General features: G+C 41.1%; 1 protein-coding gene across 9 annotated transcripts in view; it reads left to right on the top strand.

Moving 5' to 3' along the window:
• The window catches only part of mctp1a (multiple C2 domains, transmembrane 1a), a 576,914-nt gene that overhangs the window by 366,879 nt on the left and 186,693 nt on the right, over positions 1 to 23,342 (top strand). For all 9 annotated transcript variants that reach the window (XR_013579823.1, XM_078565337.1, XM_078565331.1 and 6 more), the window contains one exon: positions 700 to 819. Coding sequence is in view for 8 of the 9 variants with exons in the window: in XM_078565337.1 (XP_078421463.1) it covers positions 700 to 819 (120 nt within the window). In the remaining variant the exon portion in view is untranslated. The remainder of the gene's footprint in view (positions 1 to 699; positions 820 to 23,342) is intronic.

Below are 23,342 nucleotides of genomic sequence, written 5' to 3'. Positions count from 1 at the left end.
GAGGGCAGTGAATCTTTGGAAATCTTTACTCCAGAGGGTTGTGGATGCTCCATCATTGAATATATTAAGACTGAAATAGACACTCTCAGGGAATCAAGGGATATGGGGAATAGACCAGAAGGTGGAGTTAAGGCAGAAGATCAGCCATGATTGTTTTGAATGGTGGAGCAGCCTCAGGTTATCTACCCCTGCTCCTACCTCTAATGTTCTTATGTAACCCAATCTCCATGGCAATGGCTTACCTTAATGTTGGCGGGCAGCCTCTGCATTTAAATTTACTCCTGCCCAAAGTCAGTCTTTTTCCACCATTTTCCCAGGCCATTAAGCAATCCCCTCTGCCAGAATGTGCAGCCCCCTCTATACTTTGTTTTCCTCTGTGTTTTAGATATTCCTCCCTTTATTTTATTGTAGTTATTGATAAAATTTCCACCTGTATCTGAAAGAACTTGCAGATTGTGGTATATATTATTGGTTCATTTCACGACTGGATTCCTTCATTCTGTGCAAGTGAAATTTTGTGTTGTCAAGATGGTTGGGTAAAATGTTTTCCTTTGGAAGTTTTTAAAAGTACTAAAAACAAATTTATCTCCACCACATTGAAGATAACTCATTTTATCTTATTTTTGTTATTTGTTGCTTTGTATCAAATAGTGGGTAAGAAATATTAGCACTCATCTTTATTCATCTTGATTTTTCCAGCTCCTCCAGAAAAACTATTACCGTGTGAGGCGCTGCATCATGGTACTGGTAAATACCGGCCGCTACATTAACAGCTGCTTTGATTGGGAATCACCACAGAGGAGTCTCACTGCTTTCCTGGTATGTACAATCCATAGGCAAGATCAACACAGCCATGTTGATGGATCGTGGGTGCGCTAAATGAAATGCGTGGTCATGCTTGCTGATTAAAACAGAGTCTGACTTGCACAGAAAAGGGTTTAACAACACTTACAATTAAATTCGGCGCAGTAATGTGTTTATGTTAGGCTTACGTAGGAACAGTTTGACATTGTAGCAAGTATATTAAGAAATAATCTTCACTGAGTGGAACAATAAATAGTTTACATAAGGGCAAAGACCATGGGTGTTGATTGAAGGGGAAGGAAAGACAGTGGGAATACTTTTAGTACAAAATTCTTTATAATCCATGGACTAATCTCTTACCCAGCTGGTAATATCTTCAATTCAGAAGTAATTTTTACTCATATGAAAGTTGGTTTGTCTTGATTTTAATGGGGGGCTGCATGATGCATGCAAGTCCTGATGTGGCCAGTACATACGGATGTAACTGAGAGGTTGAGACTCCACCGATTCTAAGAACTGGCACCTCAGTTCCATAAATTTTCTCTGCCTCCTACCCAAGCCCAGCCAGACCCAGTACTTGGCCAGTGGCGGGAGCAGGAATTTCAATCCAGGAAACCATGGTGACGACTCATGGAATGGTCCCCAGCAGTTAGGTAAGTGATGATGGGTGGGGGTGCTCATGGCAAGGTTGAGCAAAGGGTTGAGCAAAGGGTTGTCTGGAGCAAAGGCGTTCCAAGGCTTTCTTGTGAGCCACTTGACTTACCTGTCTGGGCCCATACTGATCCACAGTCCAACTCTTGGAAGGTTTGGCCCGATGCAGAAACGACAACTGTTCTGCTGAGTGGGCCTCTGTCGAAAGTTATGGGTTGAATCCTTATGACATCCTCAGAAGTCCACCTGCATATTTAGAGATTGGAGCCCAATATGTTACTGCAGATTTCCTGTTCACCTGCTCAAAGGAACAGGTTGACATTGGGACGAGGTGGGAAGGCTGCAAGATTAGAGAAGGTAATTCACTGCCCTCATTTTAACTACCATTCATCAGGTGGTTGGGGATGACGGTTAATATCGGGGACATTATTTCAGTCCTCGACTTGTATGAACTACTCAGTAAGGAAATTGTCAGGTACCACCTGGGGAAGCACAGCCAACCCACTAGGCACAGCGTCACTCGCCCTAGTCTACCCAACAGCAGAGCGCTGCTGCTCAACCTGGCTCAGCAGCCGCCACACAAACATGATAGATACCCATCTCTGGGAAGTCATAAGGATTATTTCTGAGACCAACACAGCTCGAGTGGTTTCCTATGCTAGCACATATTGAACCTCCTGAGATCCACAGGGAAAATATCCTTCCCAAAAAATCAACAGCTGACAGATAATGAAGTACTCCCATTGACACAGGACCTCAAAAAAGACCCATACTCATCTGAAATCCCGTAGCCCCAACTGGAACACACTCCACACCCTACAAACTGATGACAGTCTCACCTCTCGTTGGTGCAACTCCTGTTTGACAGCAGAAATCACCAACCACAACCTGGTAACTGACCCAGGTGGTGAAGTCCAAGGTTTCAACCTTCCACAGAAAATCTGGACAATCCTTAACCGCTTGAGGGAAGATGTGGCCACTTGCTTCACAAGTGGAACATGAGGGACAGCTCAAATTGTGATTGTGGCCATCCAAGTCAGACTGTTGCCCATATACTGAACTTCTGCCCTAAGAGATCCACTCCTGGTGGCATCACATCCATTCACACTGCATCATCTGAAGTCGTTGATTAGATTGTTAACCTTGACATCGACCTATAACTGCTTCCCCAGCCATATGGATAAATAACTTAGCCCGTGTAACCTGAAGTGCATTACAACCAGTTATTAAGTGGGTATAGATGCAACATAAACAAAGCATCAGTGATTTATCAGCATTACCTGAAATCTGAGATTGATTCCTTTCACCAGGGCCTTGTAGTATTGTAGTATACTTATGTCTTTACATAGAACTTATAATTTTATTTCTCAAGACATATAAAGGAAGAAATATTTGTAATTTTGTATCACTTGCCATGTTGAACTTCACACAATGAAGTTGATTCCAAAATCATTTTCAAACAGACTTTCTTTACAGCTTGATGTCACAAGTTTAAAGTTTATTGAAGAGTTCTATTTACAGAAATAATAGCACTCGGTAGTTTTGCCCACTCATTATTGGTCCTACTTCATTCTGTATCATTAATATAACAAGGCTCCAGCTAAACCCCCTAGTGTCATGTTTATCTAGAACTGTTGCGCTATATTGTGCACCAGGTACCAGCTGGAAGAGTTTCACAGTCTTGCAGGTAGGAGAGGTTCGAACCAGTGCCTACTTGCAAAAGTTGAATAATTGTAGCAGCAGGTTCCATAGGACTCAAGGTTGCCCACCAGAATGATTTAACCCTGAGAGTTTACAGTGAAAGCTTATTTTTGCAGATCTAGATGGCATAAGCTATCCAGTGTGTTCCAATCCTTATATTAACTGAAATCAGTTGATAAACTGAACAAAACTAGTGCATAATGTGGCTACATATCAAAAATATGCATTATTCCACAGAACATGTTGGCACAACTGCGCAGTCAATAACTGGAGACTTTGCAAAGAATTGTGGTAGCCAACATTTAACAGGTGATTTTCCATTTTTGATAACCTACCCCCTTCTTTCAGAATGATATATTCAGATTTGTTCACATTGTCAAAACTCAATTACATAGAACCTACAACACATTTGGCCCCATTGGTCTATGCTGAAGTTAATATTCCACACAAGCCTGCTCGCATTCTAATTACCTTTTCTCACCCTGTCCCCAAATTCCCCTATTCTCTTGTCCTTCATTAAAAAAAAATTGAGTTGTATTATGTTTTCTTCATTATCTAGCTTCAGTTCCAATGCCAAGTTAAAAATGATCCTTCCTTTACTTCTTATTATACTTGTAGGTTTGCAACAGTCTGAGTGGTTCCCAAACATGATTCCATTTTTCTGCATTGAAGGTTATTTTGAAAGGATGGGTTATGAAATCCAAACAAACACAGATCTGAGGCTGCACATTTCAGCAGATTGGTCATGCTTTTTAGCTGGTTACAATGGTTTTAACCTTCGTTATTCTTATATAAGCAGCCAAGTATTAATCAAATACATTAACAAAAGCAATAGTCCAAGTAGTAGCCTTTGCTTTGGCACAAAACATATTGACAGGGACGGGAACGCACATCCATCCAATAATTCAGAGCTTATGAGCATAGTTTGACGGCTGCACACATGCTAGCAATGGTTGTTTCTGCATTTTTAGAAAGGACAACTGTTATGTAGGCAGGTGTAATTGTAAGGTTATATAGAAGTTATTCTACAGAAAATTAATTGCTAGTGTTTCTTTTGTAGATAATATCAAACAGAATGAAAGAGAAAATGTAGAAGTATAGGGTGGGGGTGGTCAACATTAACTCACCTCACCTGGCAGGAATTGATAAGGGGTCTTTAAAATGGAGCAGGTTTTCTTACTGACCCATTCCTGTTGAAACTCAATTGCCATAGTTTGTAACTATTCACTGAAATTAGCTGGCTGAAACACATGTCGAAAGCAGGCAAGAGTCTTTAGAATTAATACAAATCAGTTTCAAATTACATTTAAAATTTCCATCTCTGAATGATTTAACTCTGGGAGTTTACAGTGGAGGTTGAAGTCATTTTTGATGATCTGGATGGCATAAATTATCCAATGTGTTCGCATCCCTTGTATAACTGGAACCAGTTGATCAACTGACCAAATCTAATGCACAATGCTGCATTCATACCCAAGATATGCAATGCGCCACGAAACACATCGGCACCACTGAACAGTCAATCTGTAACAAAACTGCAATATTGTTTTACCATTCCCTGAGAAAAAAATTTACATTTGGGTGCCGCAGGCAGTTACACTGCCATCTGGATAGATAGGCTAGTGAGAGACACAAAAAACAGAGAAGACTTGGCCAGAATGCTTTCTATTCCACAATGATCAAAAGCCACCTTTTTCCCTTCACCTTGTCTGCTCCACTGAAAGCCAAACTGTTCATACATACATTGGCAGGCAAGGTGAAAGTTGTTGAATTCCAAATAACCCATGCTGCCAGAACTTAATTCCAGATGTTAAGGATGCAAGAGGAATGCTGAGGCACAGCAACATCTGCCTACTTTGAGGATGTTGTGACATTTAATAAAAACAGTAAGTCTCCAGAATAGGCTAATCAGCAGATATTCTGCCTCTTCAACTATCCATCACCTTAAATGTCTGGTAAATAGAAGAGCTGTAAACTTTTTAAGCAGAAGTTCACACGCAAAAGTCAATACAGCATTTTAAAGGATCAACTTTTAACCTTTTTTTATGGGATTGCAGGTAATTTGCTGCGCCAGCATTTTTTGTCTGCATTAAATGAGACTTTGCAGGTTGTATTCTCATCAGTGTGACACTATTCTGCATTTACATTTGATATTTTACGCAGTTAATTTCTGTTCTGAAGGCCCCCTGGGATTTGAACTGTAGTGCTACATGAGAGAGGCAGAGTATTGATCAGCTAACATTTCCCTTTCATTTTTTGTATGCCATGAAATTAATGAGACTTCAAGACAAAAATGTCAAAGTACTGCGGTAAGCAATGATGATTAGGTTTACATTTACAATCTTCGGTCTGTTCAAATTAATAAATTGTGGATTATTGAAAAAGCCTTCCTTCTGCTTACTGAGCACATAAAGGAGCTGGCTCCATCACATGGGGGAGTATACTTATTCAAGGTTTGGGGTAATCTTTAAATTCACAGTATGCTTTGTTTGCCTTGATTATTAACTCTTTAAGAACACATAATGGCATCTTTGGGATTATCGCCCGCCTTATAGGAAAATAAATGATAAAAGTAATAAAAGAGCTTTGCAATCTTTTGGGAGAAAAGAAAAAGAACTTTGAAAGAATGGTGTGCTGATTTCTGAGTTTATGGAAGAAAAATTTTCTTCGATTGCTAGTGAGTTTACCAGTTAGCCAACAATTGATTACTGCCTTGTGCTGTGTTCCTAATTCCTTTGCAAAGATGTGCATTTTATTTGGTATCAGTTACTCATCTACAGTAAGAGGGGGTGATGGGCTTTTATATGGCAGTGTGACTGGACACCAATTATTCAGTCAATTCTGATCAGCCATCCAATGATACACTGGTTGATTTTTTGGCTCTGTTCTGATGGCACAGTTTTGGGGGGTGGCGAGGCTGTCTGCGGGCTTCATTACTAAGCCAACAATCTCCATTAACTTAATGCTTGAGATGCATTCTGTTGAATTGTCCCACAAAAACTTTCACCTATCTGCCTCTTCCACATGCTGCGGGAGCTATTATGGATTTGCAGCAATGTTTTTACATTTTATCTCAAATTTCAAAGATTCAGACGTTCTTCTCACCCTAGCTCTCTAATTGTTTGAATTTAAGCACAGTTTTTAATGATTTCAAGGATTAATTTATACTGATCAGCAGTTTTGGGGGTGTATTCCTGAGAGGGGCATGTTTCTACTGGGTTCCCACCTTGCAGTGGCTGCTCTAATGAGCAGAATTTTCCCCCTGTTGGGGGGGAAGTTTAGGAGCGGCCGGGTGGAGGCGCACCTCCGATCGGCACCCCCAATCGGGGGCGCGCCGCCATTTTATGTGGGCAGGCCAATTAAGGCCCACCCAGCGTGACATCCGCCAGGAAGCGCAATGCACTCCCTGTGCAGGCGGGGGGGCAATTCCCTAAGCCGAGGGTGCGCTCTTTCGCGCACGCACGTGAAAGACCGCCCTCATCTCCCTGAGGTTAAGTGCTGCCTCAGGGGGATCGGCTGCACACTAAAAAATCTTAAAAATAGAAAAAAAAATTTCCTGACGTGTCCCCCCATGTGACACTGTCACATGAGTTGGGACATGTCCATCATTTTCAAAGACACTTTTATTACATTTTTAAAAACCTACATGAAACCTCATCCCACCCGTGGATGAGATTTCATGCTTTTTCTAATGCCTGCCAGGGCTCCCAGTCTGCCCGCCAACCTTAAGGTTGGACAGGCAGGTCCACTAATTACTTTAATGAGTTTGTCAATGGCTTCAATTGGTCATTGACAGGTTGGCGGGTGCACAGCTGATTCTGCTGAGCAACCCCCCTACCTGAAAATTGAAATGGAACGGGTCATTTTACGTGTCAGCGAGCGGGCCCCGCCCCCGGCTTGCCAACAGGGAAATCTTGGCCAATGTTTCCATTGCAGTTTTCGGCTCCCAGATATATATGCACTTACTGACGCTGCTGGAAGGTTAACAGCGTATATTGCATTGTGGATGAACTTGTGACTTGTTCCCCTAATACATCGAGGTTAATTAAAGTAAGTTAAAATGAGTTTCACCTGACACTAGTAGAAATACTTGGGAGCCGGAAGAAACTTTTAGAAATAATTGCGGGAGTTACATAAAGTTTTTGGAGTGTTTATTTTATTTTTACTTTTGAACTGCTTTGAGTTGGCCATACCTTTGACAGCCTGAGGTCCTTGGCGACCACTGGAAAATATTTCCAGCCCCACAAAGTAGGGGGTTTTGGGTTACAGTAATGGAATTTCCAATGATCAGGTCACAGAGTCATAGAGTCATTATAACCTAGAAGGAGGCCATTCGACCCATTGAGTTCATGTTGGCTCTCTGTAGAGCAATCCAGCCAGTCCTATTCTCCTGTTCTATACCTGTGGTGCTGCAAGTTTATTTCCATCATGTACCCATCTAATTTCCTTCTAAAATCATTGATCGCTCCGCTTGCACCACCCTTGTAGGCAGTGAGTCTCTGCTGGTAATTTTACTGGAGGAGGAAGAGCAGGCAACTACTTCATGAAGATCTGCAGTCAAATTCATTTCCCCATGTGGCACTCATAAGAGCTGCACTCCAGAAATGCCAGAAAGGGTATAAATGTATCATTGCTTGTCATTTGACATATATGTATAGTTTGTTTTCCAATTGGCTGAATTTTCCATTTCAATTTTATTTAGGTTATTTCTGGCGATTTTTCCCTATCTGTTGAAATAGCACCTAACTTTTTCTGAAAATTTGTAACACATGATGGAAAGTAAGAATTTCACCGGAGGATAATATGTTTGATAAGTAAGGGACAGTTTTACTGAAACGTAATATACTATGAAGAGAATTTGAACTCTGCCCACTGGGCAAGCATTTGAAAGGGAGCAGCTCCATTTCTTGTTCCACTCTCATCAATTTACAGCTTTTAACACTGTTGATTTTGGTGTAGGATGAGATGTTTACTTGACAGAAGCCTCATGTGTCAATGTTTATTGGGGTCCTATTGTGCTGATAATTTAGATGAGCACTTCAAACGCCATAGCATACAGGGCTACAGGCCAAATGCTTGGAAATGGGATTAGAATAGATAGTTGCTTGATGGCTAGCATGGACACAATGGACTGAAGGGCCTGTTTCTGTACTGCATAACTCTGTGATTCTATACCCCAACGGCATTTTAAGTGGGTCCCAAGAAGTCACTGCCACTGAAAAGTATTTTCTTTGTTTACACAACTTTCTATGGGCCCACGTCACCCAGTTTCTCAGGACCACTGCTGGTCCAAGATTATGTCCCTCATTTTGTTATTCACTTGTTCTTTACTCATTCCCTCAGAAGAACATTTGGAAATTGCATTATTTTTGAAATAATTTTTTAAAACATTTTGTTTATGATATTTCAGCTTCTACTTTCACCCCACATATACATCCCAATATTTATTTCAATTTCAGTATAATGATTAAAATGAAATGCTTTTTATACCCTGCTGTGCTGTCTGTGAGAATCTCCTCTCTCTGATTGGCTGCTCACTCTGCCTACTATCTGCACTGTTGCTGGATACCACAGATAGCACCAAATTCAAAGTCATTGGCCCAATTTCAAAATATTGTTGGAATAGAGGAAATTTACATTCTAGAGCCCACTTAATCTGTGTGCTGCTTTATGCGATCAGCAATGAGCACCCTCACTTCACTGCTGACCACAAAATCCAGGTCAATATTTTTGATAGTTACAAAAACTATTTCACAGTTCTGGGAGCAACTGAATAGAAAGAGAAGTGTTTACTTTGCAAGTGTCGTTAGAGTTGGATCCCTGTTCAAAGCTGCAAAGTCATATTGAGGTTGTTACACTCCCCTGCTGCTGGATTTGTAGGTAGGGGGGCATGTAAAACCCAGCAGGCAGCCTTCCTGTTGCTGACCTGCCTGCCCCTGACTTGTCTGAAACCTGACATCTGAAATTTTATGGGGGTGGCGGGGGAGTCGGGGATGCATCAGGCAGCCCACCCACCCTTGGGCAGAATGAGGCCCTTAAGTGACCAATGGGGCCTCACTCTGCTGCTGTGGGTATTTTACTCACGGTGAAGTGAACCCCACGCCATGCCCATCAGAGGCACACACCCCCTGCCCCTCAAGGTCATCCACCTCCATTAAAACCTCCCCCGTGGCCTCTTGAAAACAGCCCACCATCCTCATCAAGCCCTCGCTGAGATCTCAGTCCCCAAACTTAACTGGGCTCTTCGATGTGGTGGGACTGCCAATAGTCCCAGTAGTGGTCACTGTTCCCGGTTAGTGCTGCTGGGACTACGGAGCCAGCCACCCGATTGGCCGACAGTTCTCTAAAACAGGACTTCCTCCTGAGAAAGGGCCTAAGTTTTGCCTGAAAGCAGTTAACGCTGTTCCCAGTATTAAGTTGCTGCAGGACAGCTGTTGGGTTTGTGGGCAAGCTCCCCCACCGACATTTTGGCCTAGGGTGGAGGAAGCCCTGGGACCCATAAAATTCAGCCCTAGGAAATGTTGAGTACTTTTTTTACATTAGCACATTTACAATGCAATTCAAGCCTTTCACACCCATTGATTTCATGATATATCTCACTCAAAGATTGGGGCTGAGAAACTCGAGGAAGAGACAATCTGTGGCCAAATCACAGCATAATCTCGATTCCTAATATATAGATTCTTTTACTTTTAAAATTGATGCATTTCCCTTTGGGAGACCAGGAGCTGTTAAACCACACAATGCCTCAGGCAAAAAGCAGTTAACTCTCCTCCAGAGCTTCGTTAGAGAAGAAATACCAAAGGCAAAATTTATTTCAGGTTTTCCTTTTCTATTTCTATAAAATATTAATGATGAAATCTTTTGGAAACTAAAAAGACATTTCTCTTGTTCTGATGTTAACCTTTACCCTACTGCTTATAACATACATGCATGATATGTTTTGGCATCTTTTGGCATAATTTGCACCCCTCAGCTTTGAAACCCCCGTTAAGCAACCGTTATAAATCCTGAGTTAATTCCAAATTTCAAAATAATTTGCATATGCATTGGGGCATCTTGTTTGAATCCAACTGCTTTGGCATGGTAAAATTAATGAATAGATTAGTAAATGGCTAATAATTATGTTGATTGCAGGCTACAGTTTGGAAAATGTAGTAAACAAAAAATCACTTTATTCAAACAAAATGTCTTGTTTAGTAACCTTCGTAGCTGCAAGTTTCTAACTGGACAGAGAATTCTACAGCATTATACATTTCTAAATTATACATTTTGAAATGTCATTGGAGGCTTTTTATTAAGTAGATTTAAAAAAAATAACCTGCAGGATATTTGTATATTAGTGATTTTTGTTATTATAGTCTTGCACTTAGTTGCTGGTTGTAGAAATATTACTTTGAGGCCTGAGTGTTAATAAACTGTGGATTAAAAAATGTTTGGTTAGGTGCAGAATAGTATATTTCCAAAGGGACTGCTGAACCAAAAAAAGTACTCTCACATAGCAACTCTCTGAAATGTTAAATTTAACTCTTTAAGGATTGCAGAGCCCTATCTTTACCCCAAGCCATGAAGAAAGTGGATGAGAGCATTTCATACAGAAACTCTCCAAGCATGGGGTTCTTGGACGTTCCTGCGGAAGTTGACCGCAGGATCTCTTTTACATTTTTTCAACAAGCTTCTCATCCAACAGAAGTTGAACGTTGGGTTGGGGGTGTAAAGGTGGTCAGTCGTTGCAGGGGCATTGCCAAAATAACAGCCATGGGTATCGAAAAAGGCAAAGGACAACTTAAAACTAAAATAAAAAGCATACAAAAATGCAAAAACTAGCACAGGTCTTGGCAAATGGGAGAGATACAAAGAACAGCAGAAGATGAGAAAAAGCTATAATAAGAGTATGAAAAGAAACTTTCAAGGGGTATCAAATATTTTTAAAAAACAATTATAAGGGATAAGAGGATAGTCAGGAGTAATGTGGGCATCTTGAAAACTGATGAAAGTGATATTATCAAATAAGGAAATGGCAGACATGTTGAATGATTACTTTGTGTGAGTATTTACAGCAGAAGATGATAGCATGCCAGATATCCCAAGAAAACTAATATTGAATCAGGTACAAAATTCATCAAAATTATTGTAAGCAAAATAACAGTAATGAAAAAAATGATTCTACTAAAAAGTGACGAATCCCCAGAACCAGATGGCTTCCATCCCACAGTTTTAAAGGAAGTCGGTAAGAACATTGCAGAGGCCCTAATGATAATCTTCCAAAGCTCTCTCAATTTGGGAATCATTCCTTTAGATTGGGAAATTGTGCATGTCATTTCACCATTTATGAAAGCTAAAAGAAGGATATCAGGGCATTATCAACCAGTTAGCCTAACATCTGTTTTAGGGAATTTAATGGAGTCTGTAATTAAGGAAAGGGTGAGTGAACACTTTGGGCAGGATTTTTCCTTCATCGGGCGGGTGTGGCAGGCGGGCCTGGGAACAGCCGCGAAACGGACCACTGCCGACGATAGGATTCTGACCGCGATTTGTGACCGTTAATTGGTCAGCCAGCGTGAAACGCGCACTGAGAGTGGGTGCAGGAGGAGCACGAGCGCCAAAGTCTGTGCATGCATGGGGGTGCACTCATTGAAAGCTCCCTGAAGGCACAGAGCTGCCTTAATATGATATATATATAAACATGACCCCACATGTGACTGAGTCACATGAAGAAATGATTTTTAAAAATTTTATTTTTTTATTTACTGTTGGAAATCTCATCCCGCCCGTGGATGAGGTTTCGCAAAAAATGCAAAGGCTGCCTGGCCTATTCTCCTGCCTGCCAACCATAAGGTTGGACAGGCAGCGAAAAATTCTACTTAATTGCTTGCTTAAGGGCCGTCATAGGCCTCATAATTGTCGGTGGACATGCTGCCAACTCTTGCACGCGCCCGCCAACCGAAATGTCGCGCGAGTGCACGATGACATCGGGACGCTCGCTGGATGTCATCGCGCACTATTTTACTCTCGATCAGGTCGGGCGCACACCCACCCATGGCACAAAAAATTCTGTCTCTTCAAAACTTTTAGCTTATCAGAGAGATCCAACATAGATTTGTAAAGGGTATGTTATGCCTGACGACCCTGAACAACCTTTTTGAAGATGTAAGGGACAGGGGATTGTCTATGGATGTTATTTATGTGGACTTCCGGAAGGCATTTCATAAAACTCTTCATTAGAGACTGACAGCTAAAGTTCGAGCTCTACAGGGGAAGGTGGCTGATTGGATCCAAAATTGGCTCAGTGATTAGGAAACAGAGGGTTATGGTCGATGGATGTTTTTGCGAATGGAAACAGTTTCGAGTAGTGTTCCACAGGGCTCAGTGTTGGGGCCTTTGCTGTTTGTTGTATATATTAATGATTTAGACTTACATGTGGGAGGCATGATTAGGAAATTTGCAGATGACACAAAAATTGGCCGCGTAGTTGATAGTGAAGAGGATAGCTGTTGCTTTCAAAATGATATTAATGGTTTGGTTGAATGGGTGGAGAAGTGGCAAAGGGAATTCAATCCAGAAAAGTGTGAGGTAATGCATTTAAGGGGGGCAAACAAAGCAAGGGAATGCTCAATAAATGGGGAGTTATTGAGAGGGGTCGAGGAAGTGAGAGCCCTTGGAGTGCATGTCCACAGGTCTTTGAAGGTGGCAGGACAGGTGGATAAGGTGGTCAAGAAAGCATATGGAATGCTTTCCTTTATTGGGCAAGGTATTGAATACAAAAGCAGGGATGTAATGATGGAACTATATAAAACGCTGGTTAAGCCACAACTGGAATTTTGTGTACAGTCCTGGTCACCACATTACAGGAAGGACATAATTGCTGTGGAGAGACTGCAGAGGCGATTTACAAGAATGTTGCCAGGGCTTGAAAATTGCAGCTATAAGGAGAGATTGGATAGGCTAGGATTGTTTTCCTTACAACAGAGAAGGCTAAGGGATGACCTAATTGAGGTGTACAAAATTATGAGGGGCCTAGATAGGGTAGACAGGAAAGACTTGTTTCCACTTGCTGAGGGGTCAATTACCAGGGGGCATAGATTTAAGGTGATTGGTAAAAGGATTAGAAGGGACATGAGGAAAAGCTTTTTCACTCAGAGGGTGGTGGGCATCTGGAATTCACTGCCTAAGTCGGTAGCTGAGGCTGAAATGCCGAACTCATTTAAAAGGTTCCTGGATCTGCATCTGAAGTGCTGTAACCTGCAAGGCTATGGACCAGGTGCTGGAAAGTGGGATTAAAATGAGCAGCTAGTTTCTTTTTTCTCTATTTGGCTGGCACAGACATAATGGGCTGAATGGCCTCTTTCTGTACTGTAACTGTTCTATGGTTCTATGGTTTGCAACTCATTGATGTTAGAATAGTTGGAGCATTCCACAACCTACAAGGCACAAGTCAGGAATGTGATGGAATACTCCCCACTTGCCTGGATGAGTGCAGCTCCTACAACATTGAAGAAGCTGGACACCATCCAGGACAAAGCAGTCTGCTTAATTGGCACCACACCCACAAACATTCACACTCTTCGCCACCAACGCACAGTAGCAGCAGTGTGTACCATCTACAAGATGCACCGCAGGAATTCACCAAGGCTCCATAGACAGCACCTTCCAGGCCCACAACCTCTACCACCCAAAAGGACAAGGGCAGCAGATAGATGGGAAAACCACCACCTGGAAGTTCCCCTCCAATTCATTCACCATCCGGACTTGGAAATATGTTGCTGTTCCTTCACTGTTGCTGGGTCAAAATCCTGGAACTCCCTAACGTGTTGTAGGGACACCCAAAGTGTTTGTGGGTGTACCTACAACACATGGACTGCAGTGGTTCAAGAAGGCAGCTCACCACCACCTTCTCAAGGGCAACTAAGGATGATCAATAAATACTGGTCCAGCCAGTGAAGCCAACATCCCATGAATGAAAAAAAAAATTACTCACCATCTTATACTTTTGGTTCTTGACCTAGGAACGCTTGATTTTTACAGTGGAAGCCAAAGGTGGAAGAGATGCATTCCATCACCCAAATAAGCACATAAGTTCACTAATAAGATTTTGAGAACTGTGGAATGATACTGAACCTAGGAGTTCCATATTAAGAAGTCTCATGTATTTCCAGCAGGGATAGCATCTTTCTGAGATGTGAGAAGAAAGATTAGCATTTATATAATACATTTGACAATCTCAGGATGTTTCAAAGCACTTTACAGACAATGCAGTATTTTTGATTGTACTCACTGTTGTAATGTCAGAAAGTGTTTCTCAGACTGGCAAGGGATGGAATGTCACTTCCATCAGCAGCTAGATAGGGAGGGGAGGAACCAGTTGACTAAGATGGCCCACCTGCTTCTCTGCATGAGTCATTGCTGGAATGCCAATGGCCATGATTCATTAAATCACAGACAAAGAGTAAACTTGTCATTCAGTTCTTTGCTCGCAAACTACCTGTTATCTAGCCAATTCCCACAATGAGTTTATGCATCCAAGTATCAAACACTGATAATGCAAAGCCTCACCTGATAGGAAACAACAGACTGCTCCAAGGAGGTTAGATGTTTGCTGATAGGTCAACTGAAGTGTCTAGTCATGATGCTTCATTCATCATGAGTGCAGGGCAAGCTTGGTAGACTTGCTGGTCTCTTTCTGCCCATCAATTTTGTAATTTCATATGTCAGGAAATCACATATTTCCTTCCAGTGAATGAGGCTGCTCTATGAGATGAAGAAATTCAGAAAGGCATCCCTGTAATTAATGCCAAAAATGAATGAATGCCCGATAGCCCATTACTCCCACTAACCAGCAACAACAAACAGGATGGGTAGCTGAAGTAAATTGAAAAGGCAGGAAAATATTGCTCAGATGGCCACATTATAAGACACGACAAAGTGTGTAAATGGAGTTGAGGTCCAGATTAGCCATAATCTGATTGAATGGGGGGTGCTGAATCCTACTCCTGTCCCTACATCATAGCCAAGTTTGAGTAATGTGGCCATGTCAGTTTTTAGGTTATCCCAATACAGTGCTAACAAATCTACTTTTACAGATGCTTGCTTTGTCTTGTGCTTTGCAGACTGTTATTGCTCACCACAGTACTTCTCAAAAAGTATCATTTCACCATGGTTGCGATAAAAATATATAAAAATGAGCTTTGGTACTGTATATACAAACTATTATGTATAGCAGGTTATTACTGGCCTGTAAAATATATATTTGGAAAGTGTAAAATTTCCCAGTAGGCTACAATAAAATAAAACTGAATAGCATTTCAATTCACATCGCATGATTCAATTGCAAAACTTTAGTTCCCCATCAATGTTTTCCATAATGTTAAAAGGAATCCAAAAGTTTTCTATGACTGTATAAATAATAAAAGATTAGTAAGAGGAGAGGTGGGGCCTATTAGGGATCTGAAAGGAGATTTATGCATAGAGGCAGAGAGCATAGCTGATGTACTAACTGAGTACTTTGCATCTGTATTTACCAAGGAAGAATATGCTGCTGAAGTCATAGCAAAAGAGGAGGTTCTGCAATTCTGGCATGGTCAAAGCCTGCCAGCTGTCTCTTACCACCCAGCAGGTGAAAATTAGATCCAGGAATTAAAATAGTCCGGACCCCAACCTGGTGATGTCGGGTGGGTTTGACATGTGCCTTGCGTTGCCCCAAAACTTGATTCCAGTTGAAATCCCTATCGTGAACTCTGAAATTCTTCCAGATGCAGTCTCGGCAGCCTCAAGCGCTGCCCCGAAGAAAGGAGCATCTCCATGTTTTGCATGGCCACACTTATGGAAACCCAGGCATTTGTTCAAACATTTTTTTTGTTCCAAGTGGATTGACGTAACTGCTGCATTGCCCGTGTCACCATTTTCAGTGCTTGGAGTTGGATTTTACTGCCTGTTTACAGCCTCACTTCATTTCTCAGCCTCAGGACAGTGAACAAACTGGATGGAGGCAAGATCAATGGGACTTGATGAACACTTGGATTATAGTTGGAATATAAACCATAATCAAAAACAAATTCTTCCTGCCATCTCGCTGCCAAGTTGTTCTGCCTTCCTGTTCTGGTGGTGCTGATGACCATATATGGTTGCTTGAGTGTACAAAGCAATTGGTTAGCTTACCTAAATAACTGTTCCCCATTTTTGAGACTAGAGAATGGATGTCGACAGACTACTTGACCATGGGTAATCAGAATTGTGCATAATCCTTTCTTCACCTGACATTGTCTAATTCTAATGATACTGGATAGCAAACAGAAGCAAGAAGCTTAAAAACAAAAAGCTAAAAGCTACTGCGGATGCTGGAAATCCAAAACAAAAACAGAAACTCCGCCGATGCTGCCAGACCTGCTGAGTTTTTCCAGGTAATTCTGTTTTTGTTGAGCAAGAAGCTTAACTTCATTTTCCATCCCATGCTCAGGACTGCTGAAGGTGAGTGTAGCAGCCTCACTCCTGGCCATATTTAAAATTTCTGTTTCACTCAAAAATCAGAGAAAAGCCTGCCTAAATGCCAGATTGTGCAATTAAGCAGTGAGGATTTCATTATCGTATATAGATTGTGACACATTTAATGATATTATTGCAGTAATGGGAGACGTTGTCAATTTAATCAATAAGATAAAGCTGTATAAATAAGTAATACACTGATATTAGCCATCCAACATGAATTTGATTAGACTGGCTGTTGTAATTGTGTGAGAGCAGACCCAGAGTTACCTACCACACTCTCCCAGGGGTCAAATTCCCCTTTACCTTTCTAACGAAACACCTGCAAATTGAGTTCTCTCCCATTTCACCATAAGAGAACAGTCCCATTGTGGCAGGAAGTAATGTTTGTTTCAGGGAGAAATTGACGCTAGTTCTGGACCTGAAAAGAAGACAAGGCTATTATTACTCATGGGATCCTAAGCATCGCTGCTTTTGTAAGAAAACAAATTTGCAGTAACTCTATCTAGCATTTAGTACTGAATGGTCAAAGATAGACTTCATGATGTATTCTACAAGGAAAAAGAAAGAACACTTGTTCAGCATGAAAAAAGAATACAAGCCCTCTATTCTTGGAACTTCCTTTATCAAGACAGGGTTTAGTATGGAGTTGAAAATATTTTGGTTGCAACCTCAGCACCAAACACCTGTTTTAAATTTCAATAAATAAGGCATTGTGAGAAATGCTGCAAAAATGTTTGTGACCACATTGTGGCTCTTTGATACATTAAAATTGCAGTTTTCCTGAGGCCACTACGCGGTGTCAATGAGTCATGTCATTTCTTTAAGGCAGGGTCATGTCCTGGAGTAATGAACTCCCCATTACCACTTTTGTTCTTGAAGCCAAACTTTGTTTGACTTGACCTTAGTTAACTTGAAACAGTAATGAGTATAAATTCAGGGGCTGTCTTAATCCAGCACTCCTTGTAAAAATGAACAATTAAAATTCCTGACTTCATATTCAGTGTCAGCTGCTGAAAAGCACAAGTTCATAGCCATCTGGTAGTAAGCTGGAGATTTGAACGGATAAGAGGCACTTTTTCCCCAAAGAAACAATGGAAGCCCTATTGCAAGCAGATTTGAAAAAATGTATCTTTGAACTAAATGGACAGTGGCAAGGGATTTGTTACTTTCCAAGTCCACAGAAGTGTTTTATAAGGAAATGAGTGTTGTGTTTCCATTCAAGTGAAATAAAAATGAGGAATCTTTCATGCAGAATTTCACATTTGTAACATGTTTCTTAATCTGCACCTTTGAATTTAACTGTCTACACTAACTTTATGAGTCAATGATTATTAAAATGTGTGAATTCCTCCCTCAATAACTTGTACCAAATGGGTTTAATGAATACAGTGTAAAATATAAGGAAGTTCATGGTCGATAATTAATTGTTTTTGTTATCAGTATGTATTCATCCTGAATATTTATGAATATTTTCATTCCTGCATTGGTATTGAAAACATAGTGGGATGAAACTGGGAGTTAAAATTAGTGAAGCTGCCGGTATGAAGATCATTAAATCCAATTTTTTTGTTGATTATGTGGTACGGATAATTCAGCTCGATGTAGCGTCAGGCTCAGTTTGTTTTTCTTTCAGTCATGTCACTAATAACTTGCATTTGAATAGTTTCTTTTTGGCACTACACAGAGAAGATAAGAAATAAAAAGAAATGGACCCTGAGCCACCATGCATGTTAGGAGATGTGTTGAAAACCTGAACAAAAATTAGTTTTAATAAACCCTTTAAAGATGGGGAGAAGAGCAGAGGTGGAGGGGTTTAGTGAGGGAGTTCCAAGGTGCAGGGCCAAAGCATTCTGTTAACAACAGTGGGACAAAGGAAGGGAAAGTGCTCTGCAGGCCAGAGTTAGAAGACAAACGGGAGCAAGAAGAATAGAAAACAAACTGGAGGAACAGCACCTCATCTTCCGACTAGGCACTTTACAGCCTTCCGGACTGAATATTGAGTTCAACAATTTTAGACCATGAACTCTCTCCTCCATCCCCACCCATTTTCCGACCCCCCCCTTTTTTTTCAAATAATTTATAGAGATTTTTCTTTCTCCACCTATTTCCATTATTTTTAAATGTATTTCCATCCATTGTTTTATCTCTACCTTTTAGCCTATGTCAATTCCTTCACCCCAGCCCACCCCCACTAGGGCTATCTGTACCTTGTTTGTCCTGCTTTCTACCCTTAATTAGCACATTCCTTAGATAATATCACCACCTTCAACACCTCTTTATCCTTTTGTCTATGACATCTTTTGGTTATCTCCACCTATCACTGGCCCTCTATCCAGCTCTACCCACCCCACCCCCCCCCCCTTAAACCAGCTTATATTTCACCTATTTTTCCTTAGTTCTGTTGAAGAGTCATACGGACTCGAAACGTTAACTGTGTTCCTCTCCGCAGATGCTGCCAGACCTGCTGAGTTTTTCCAGGTATTTTTGTTTTTGTTTTGGATTTCCAGCATCCGCAGTTTTTTGCTTTTATCTTTTTTATTTTGTCTAAGAATAGAAAACTGTTGGCCAAGGAAGATGTGAAGGGATTTGAAGATAAGGGTTAATTGTTTATCCAGTGAAGGTAAAATTAACTTCAATGGAAAAGAAAATTGACAGGGTGTAAAATCAATTGATAACTGTCAAGATTATATTGATCCCCATAAATCAATTAGTAGACCAATGTGCTTTTTCAAAAAAAAGTCAATACAATTCAATTTATAATACAAATCTATCAGTACAATGTTTTTGTGAAAAAATATAATTTACCATTTCTACCAATTTACTATTGCCCATTTTGCATTCCTTCTCAAGACCAATTTCACCCCCTATGCATTTAGGGACAGACAGCCAGTGTAGACCAACAATGTAGGCTAACAGCGTATGGACAGATGAGTTCTGAATGAATTAAAGTTAACAAAAGGAAGAGGATGAAAGCCAACAAGAAAGACATGAAGAAAAACTAACACTGAAATTCCCTGGAGACCTTCTCAACCTGCTTCCATAACTTTGGTAAGAGGTGGGAGGAAGCCCCACAGAAACAGCATAAAGGCAGTAAATATTAATTTTCATTATTACTCGGGGGTTTGCCTGTCTCCCATAAACATAAGAAGGACACATGCTGTCAAAGCTTTTCGTCTTGCATTCATCTGGACAATTTGAAAGAACATCAAATGTAAAGGGAGCAACAATTTATACTTCATGAGAAGAGAGTGCAGATTAGTTGGCAAGTGGACTCTAATTGGTAGAGGCATTGCCATGGAGAATGCACCACCTAACTGATGACTGACAGTTAACTGTTGCGCTTTCTTTAAATTCAAACCAGGCAGACTGACTCTGATTGGTCAAGGCATTGCCCTGGGAATGAACCAGAGAATGGTTGTCATCTATTTTATTTAGCTGAAATAGCTGCAATGTGTATACATGTTCTCTCTCTCTGCAAAGAACAAGGCCCTGTGTATTAGTATATGTAGCTTCCAGCACACATATGTACGCCACGCTGTGAGCCCAACTGATAATCTTAAATTGGCTGTCAGCGTAATTCTTAGCACGCTCAGGATTGTTTAGCAAATGTTGTCCAGTCGCAGAATCACATCTAATGTTCAACACTGTGTTTGCACACACAGGTATCAGAAAAAATGGGAAATTAGAGTCCAATAAAAAAAGTTAAAATAATATACGGTTAAGTTCCTTTGAATATCCTTGAGGTGTAGATTTTTAAACGTTGAGGCCGATTTGGATTAGCTGGTTTTGTGGATGCTGTCAGGTGTAGAAGATGTTGCAGTTACTGTGAAATCTCTGTTCGGTGGTAGGTTGACTTCTGAGCCGGGCAATACACTTGTTCCACGAGAGAGAGAGAGAGAGAGCTTTCAGCCTGCCTCTTCCGTGAAATCTTTCTTGCAAATCTCTCTGGCTGCAGCCTGGCCTGTTTTACTTCACTCATTATATATTTCCAAGGGGTTTTGTGTGGGTCTGTGTATGGCAGCCATTGTTTCAGCAGCCAGCCCTTTGCATTTTAATGTCTCTTACTTAGGCAGTGATGAGTTTTGATGGATCTCTGAATTATAGGAAATGTCTCTCTCTTTGCACTCCTATGAGGGTGGTTTGTTTGTTTTTCACCTTCACCTTGGAAGGTGGCCTTGCATTTTCAAGTAGTTTGTTCTGTCTCATTTCAAATTGCAAAATTTCCAGTCAGCTGAAAGTTGATAAGTTATATTTTCAAAAATAAAGGGGCATAGCCTCATGACAGTGCCCACCCAATAAGAAATGCAAGCATGTAAATTAGGTTAAGATTATATTATGTCTCCTAAAAACCTTTATTGCTAACCTTTCATTGTAAAGTAGTCATACTTTCCAGAACCAGGTGACAGTGGAATTTTAAATGGACCCTACAGAAGCTGTGTATAGGAAAGAGTTTTTGCTTAAAACCCAGAAAAAAACCTTTTTTTGTCCTGTATATTTGAAGCCCAGGTTCCTCCTGGTCAGGATTGTGAGGGAGGATAGTTTAACATTTAATCTATAAAGGCAGCAAAATGGGATTCCCAATGAAAATCACATTATTTGGCTGCATGGGGAGCCCACCAAATAAGGCAGCAGCAGCAAAGACACAAATCCTCTCTCAGATTCCCCACCACAGAGTTTATAGAGTTAGAAGCCTTATTTTGAAACTTTCTCCAAAGTTATACCGATGCTTTAGTCCTGAGGCTCCAGAGGAGCCATGTTCACTGTTACAACCAAAAGTGCGAACCATTTCCAGTGCTAGGATTCTATTTACCATGGCAGCGAAAGTGAGAATTTAATTTAATCTTTATGTTACTGGTTAATTCCAAGGTATAGCAGGTGACCTCTACCATGTCAGTCACTTTGCAGTCCATACAAACAATAGGCAGGTCACAAATGCTTTTTGCAGGATGAACAATTCATCAAGTTTGATACCGGTCGGAGGCAATTGAGCAAACTTACTAACTAGTTCACAAGATACTTAGAAATGAAGTATGCCAGCTGGCCTGCTATCTTGGAGCCTTTGGTGTACGTGCAACGTCTGGCAAACAGTGACAGTTTGTAGATTCTCCTGCTTTGAATCACCAACAGTTACTTTTAATGGTGCTAAGGAGTAATGGCTCAATATATTCACTCTCACCGTTCTCTCTCTCTCCCTTTACGTTTATTTTTCACAGCTATTATTTTTCTCTGTTGCTGCTCTCTAGTTATTTCTTTCTCTATTGCTGTTACTCTGTTGCTGCTCTCTCACAGAGCACTCTCTGTTAACACATTGGTCTGAACTTCAACAAAGGAACAAATGAGTGTCCCCAGCCTGCACTTGCTGGCAACAGGACCAGTTCAGCAATATTCCCAGAGACAACCACCTCATTGGTCACTTCTGGGCTCGCCGTCCTTGGTGTGGCTGCTGATGCAGCATGAAGAACACGAGGGGAACCTTTAATATTCCGGATGACAGAGGAGGAAGGTCCCATGGGAAGGAGGGGAAACCCCTCTGGGTGCAGCATTGGGGCGACAGGGGATGTGTTTCCTCCCTGTGGCCCCCACTTTAGGTCATGGAGCTTTTGGATACTGGTATAGAGTATAAACACCAGTGCAGATGAAGCAGGCTGAATGGCCTGTTTCTGTGCTGTATATTCTATATAATTCCATGTAATCTTACAAATTTTGGAAAACATAAGACCATAAGACATAGGAGCAGATTAGGCCATTTGGCCTATCGAGTCTGCTCCACCATTCAATGAGATCATAGCTGATCTGATAATCCTCAACTCTACTTTCCTGCCTTTTCCCCATAACCCTTGATTCCCTTACTGATTAAAAATCTGTCTATCTCAGTCTTGAATATACTTAACGATCCAGGGATGGGCAATAAATGCTGGCCCAACCAGCGAAGCCCACATCCCGTGGATGAATTTAAAAAAAGAAAAAACCTCTACAGCCCTCTGTGGTAAAGAATTCCACAGAGTGACTACCCTCTGAGAGAAGAAATTCCTCTTCATCTCTGTCTTAAATGGGTCACCCCTTACTTTGGAATTATGCCCTTTGGTCCTAGACTCTCCCACAGGGGGAAACAACCTCTCAATATCTACCCTGTTAAACCCCCTAAGAATCTTACATGTTTCAATAAGGCCGCCTCTCATTCTTCTAAACTCCAATGAGTACAGGCCCAACCTACTCAACCCCTCCTCATAAGAAAACCCCTCCATATCTGGGATCAACCTAGTGAACCTTCTCTGGACTGTCTCCAATGCCAGTATATCTTTCCTTAGATAAGGGAACCAAAACTGTATTCTAGGTATGGTCTAACTAGTGCCTTGTATAGTTTTAGCAAGACGTTCCTATTTTTATACTCCATCCCCTTTGAAATAAAGGCCAACATTCCATTTGCCTTCCCTATTACCTGCTGAACTTGTATTCCAGCTTTTTGTGATTCATGCACAAGGACCCCCAAATCCCTCTGTGCTGCAGCTTTCTGCAGTCTTTCTCCATTTAAATAATATTCAGCTCCTCTATTCTTCCTGCCAAAGTTCATAACCTCACATTTTCCCACATTATATTCTATCTGTCAAGTTTTTGCCTACTCACTTAGCCTTTCTATATCCCTCTGTAGACTCCTTGTGTCATCCTCACCGCTTGCCTTCCCACCTATTTTTGTGTCATCCACA

The sequence above is a fragment of the Cetorhinus maximus genome, chromosome 2 (assembly GCF_964194155.1).
Source record: "Cetorhinus maximus chromosome 2, sCetMax3.hap1.1, whole genome shotgun sequence".
NCBI classification, from domain to species: domain Eukaryota; kingdom Metazoa; phylum Chordata; class Chondrichthyes; order Lamniformes; family Cetorhinidae; genus Cetorhinus; species Cetorhinus maximus.
Note: the sequence above shows the minus strand (reverse complement) of the source record. Positions and strands in the feature narration are given on the sequence as shown.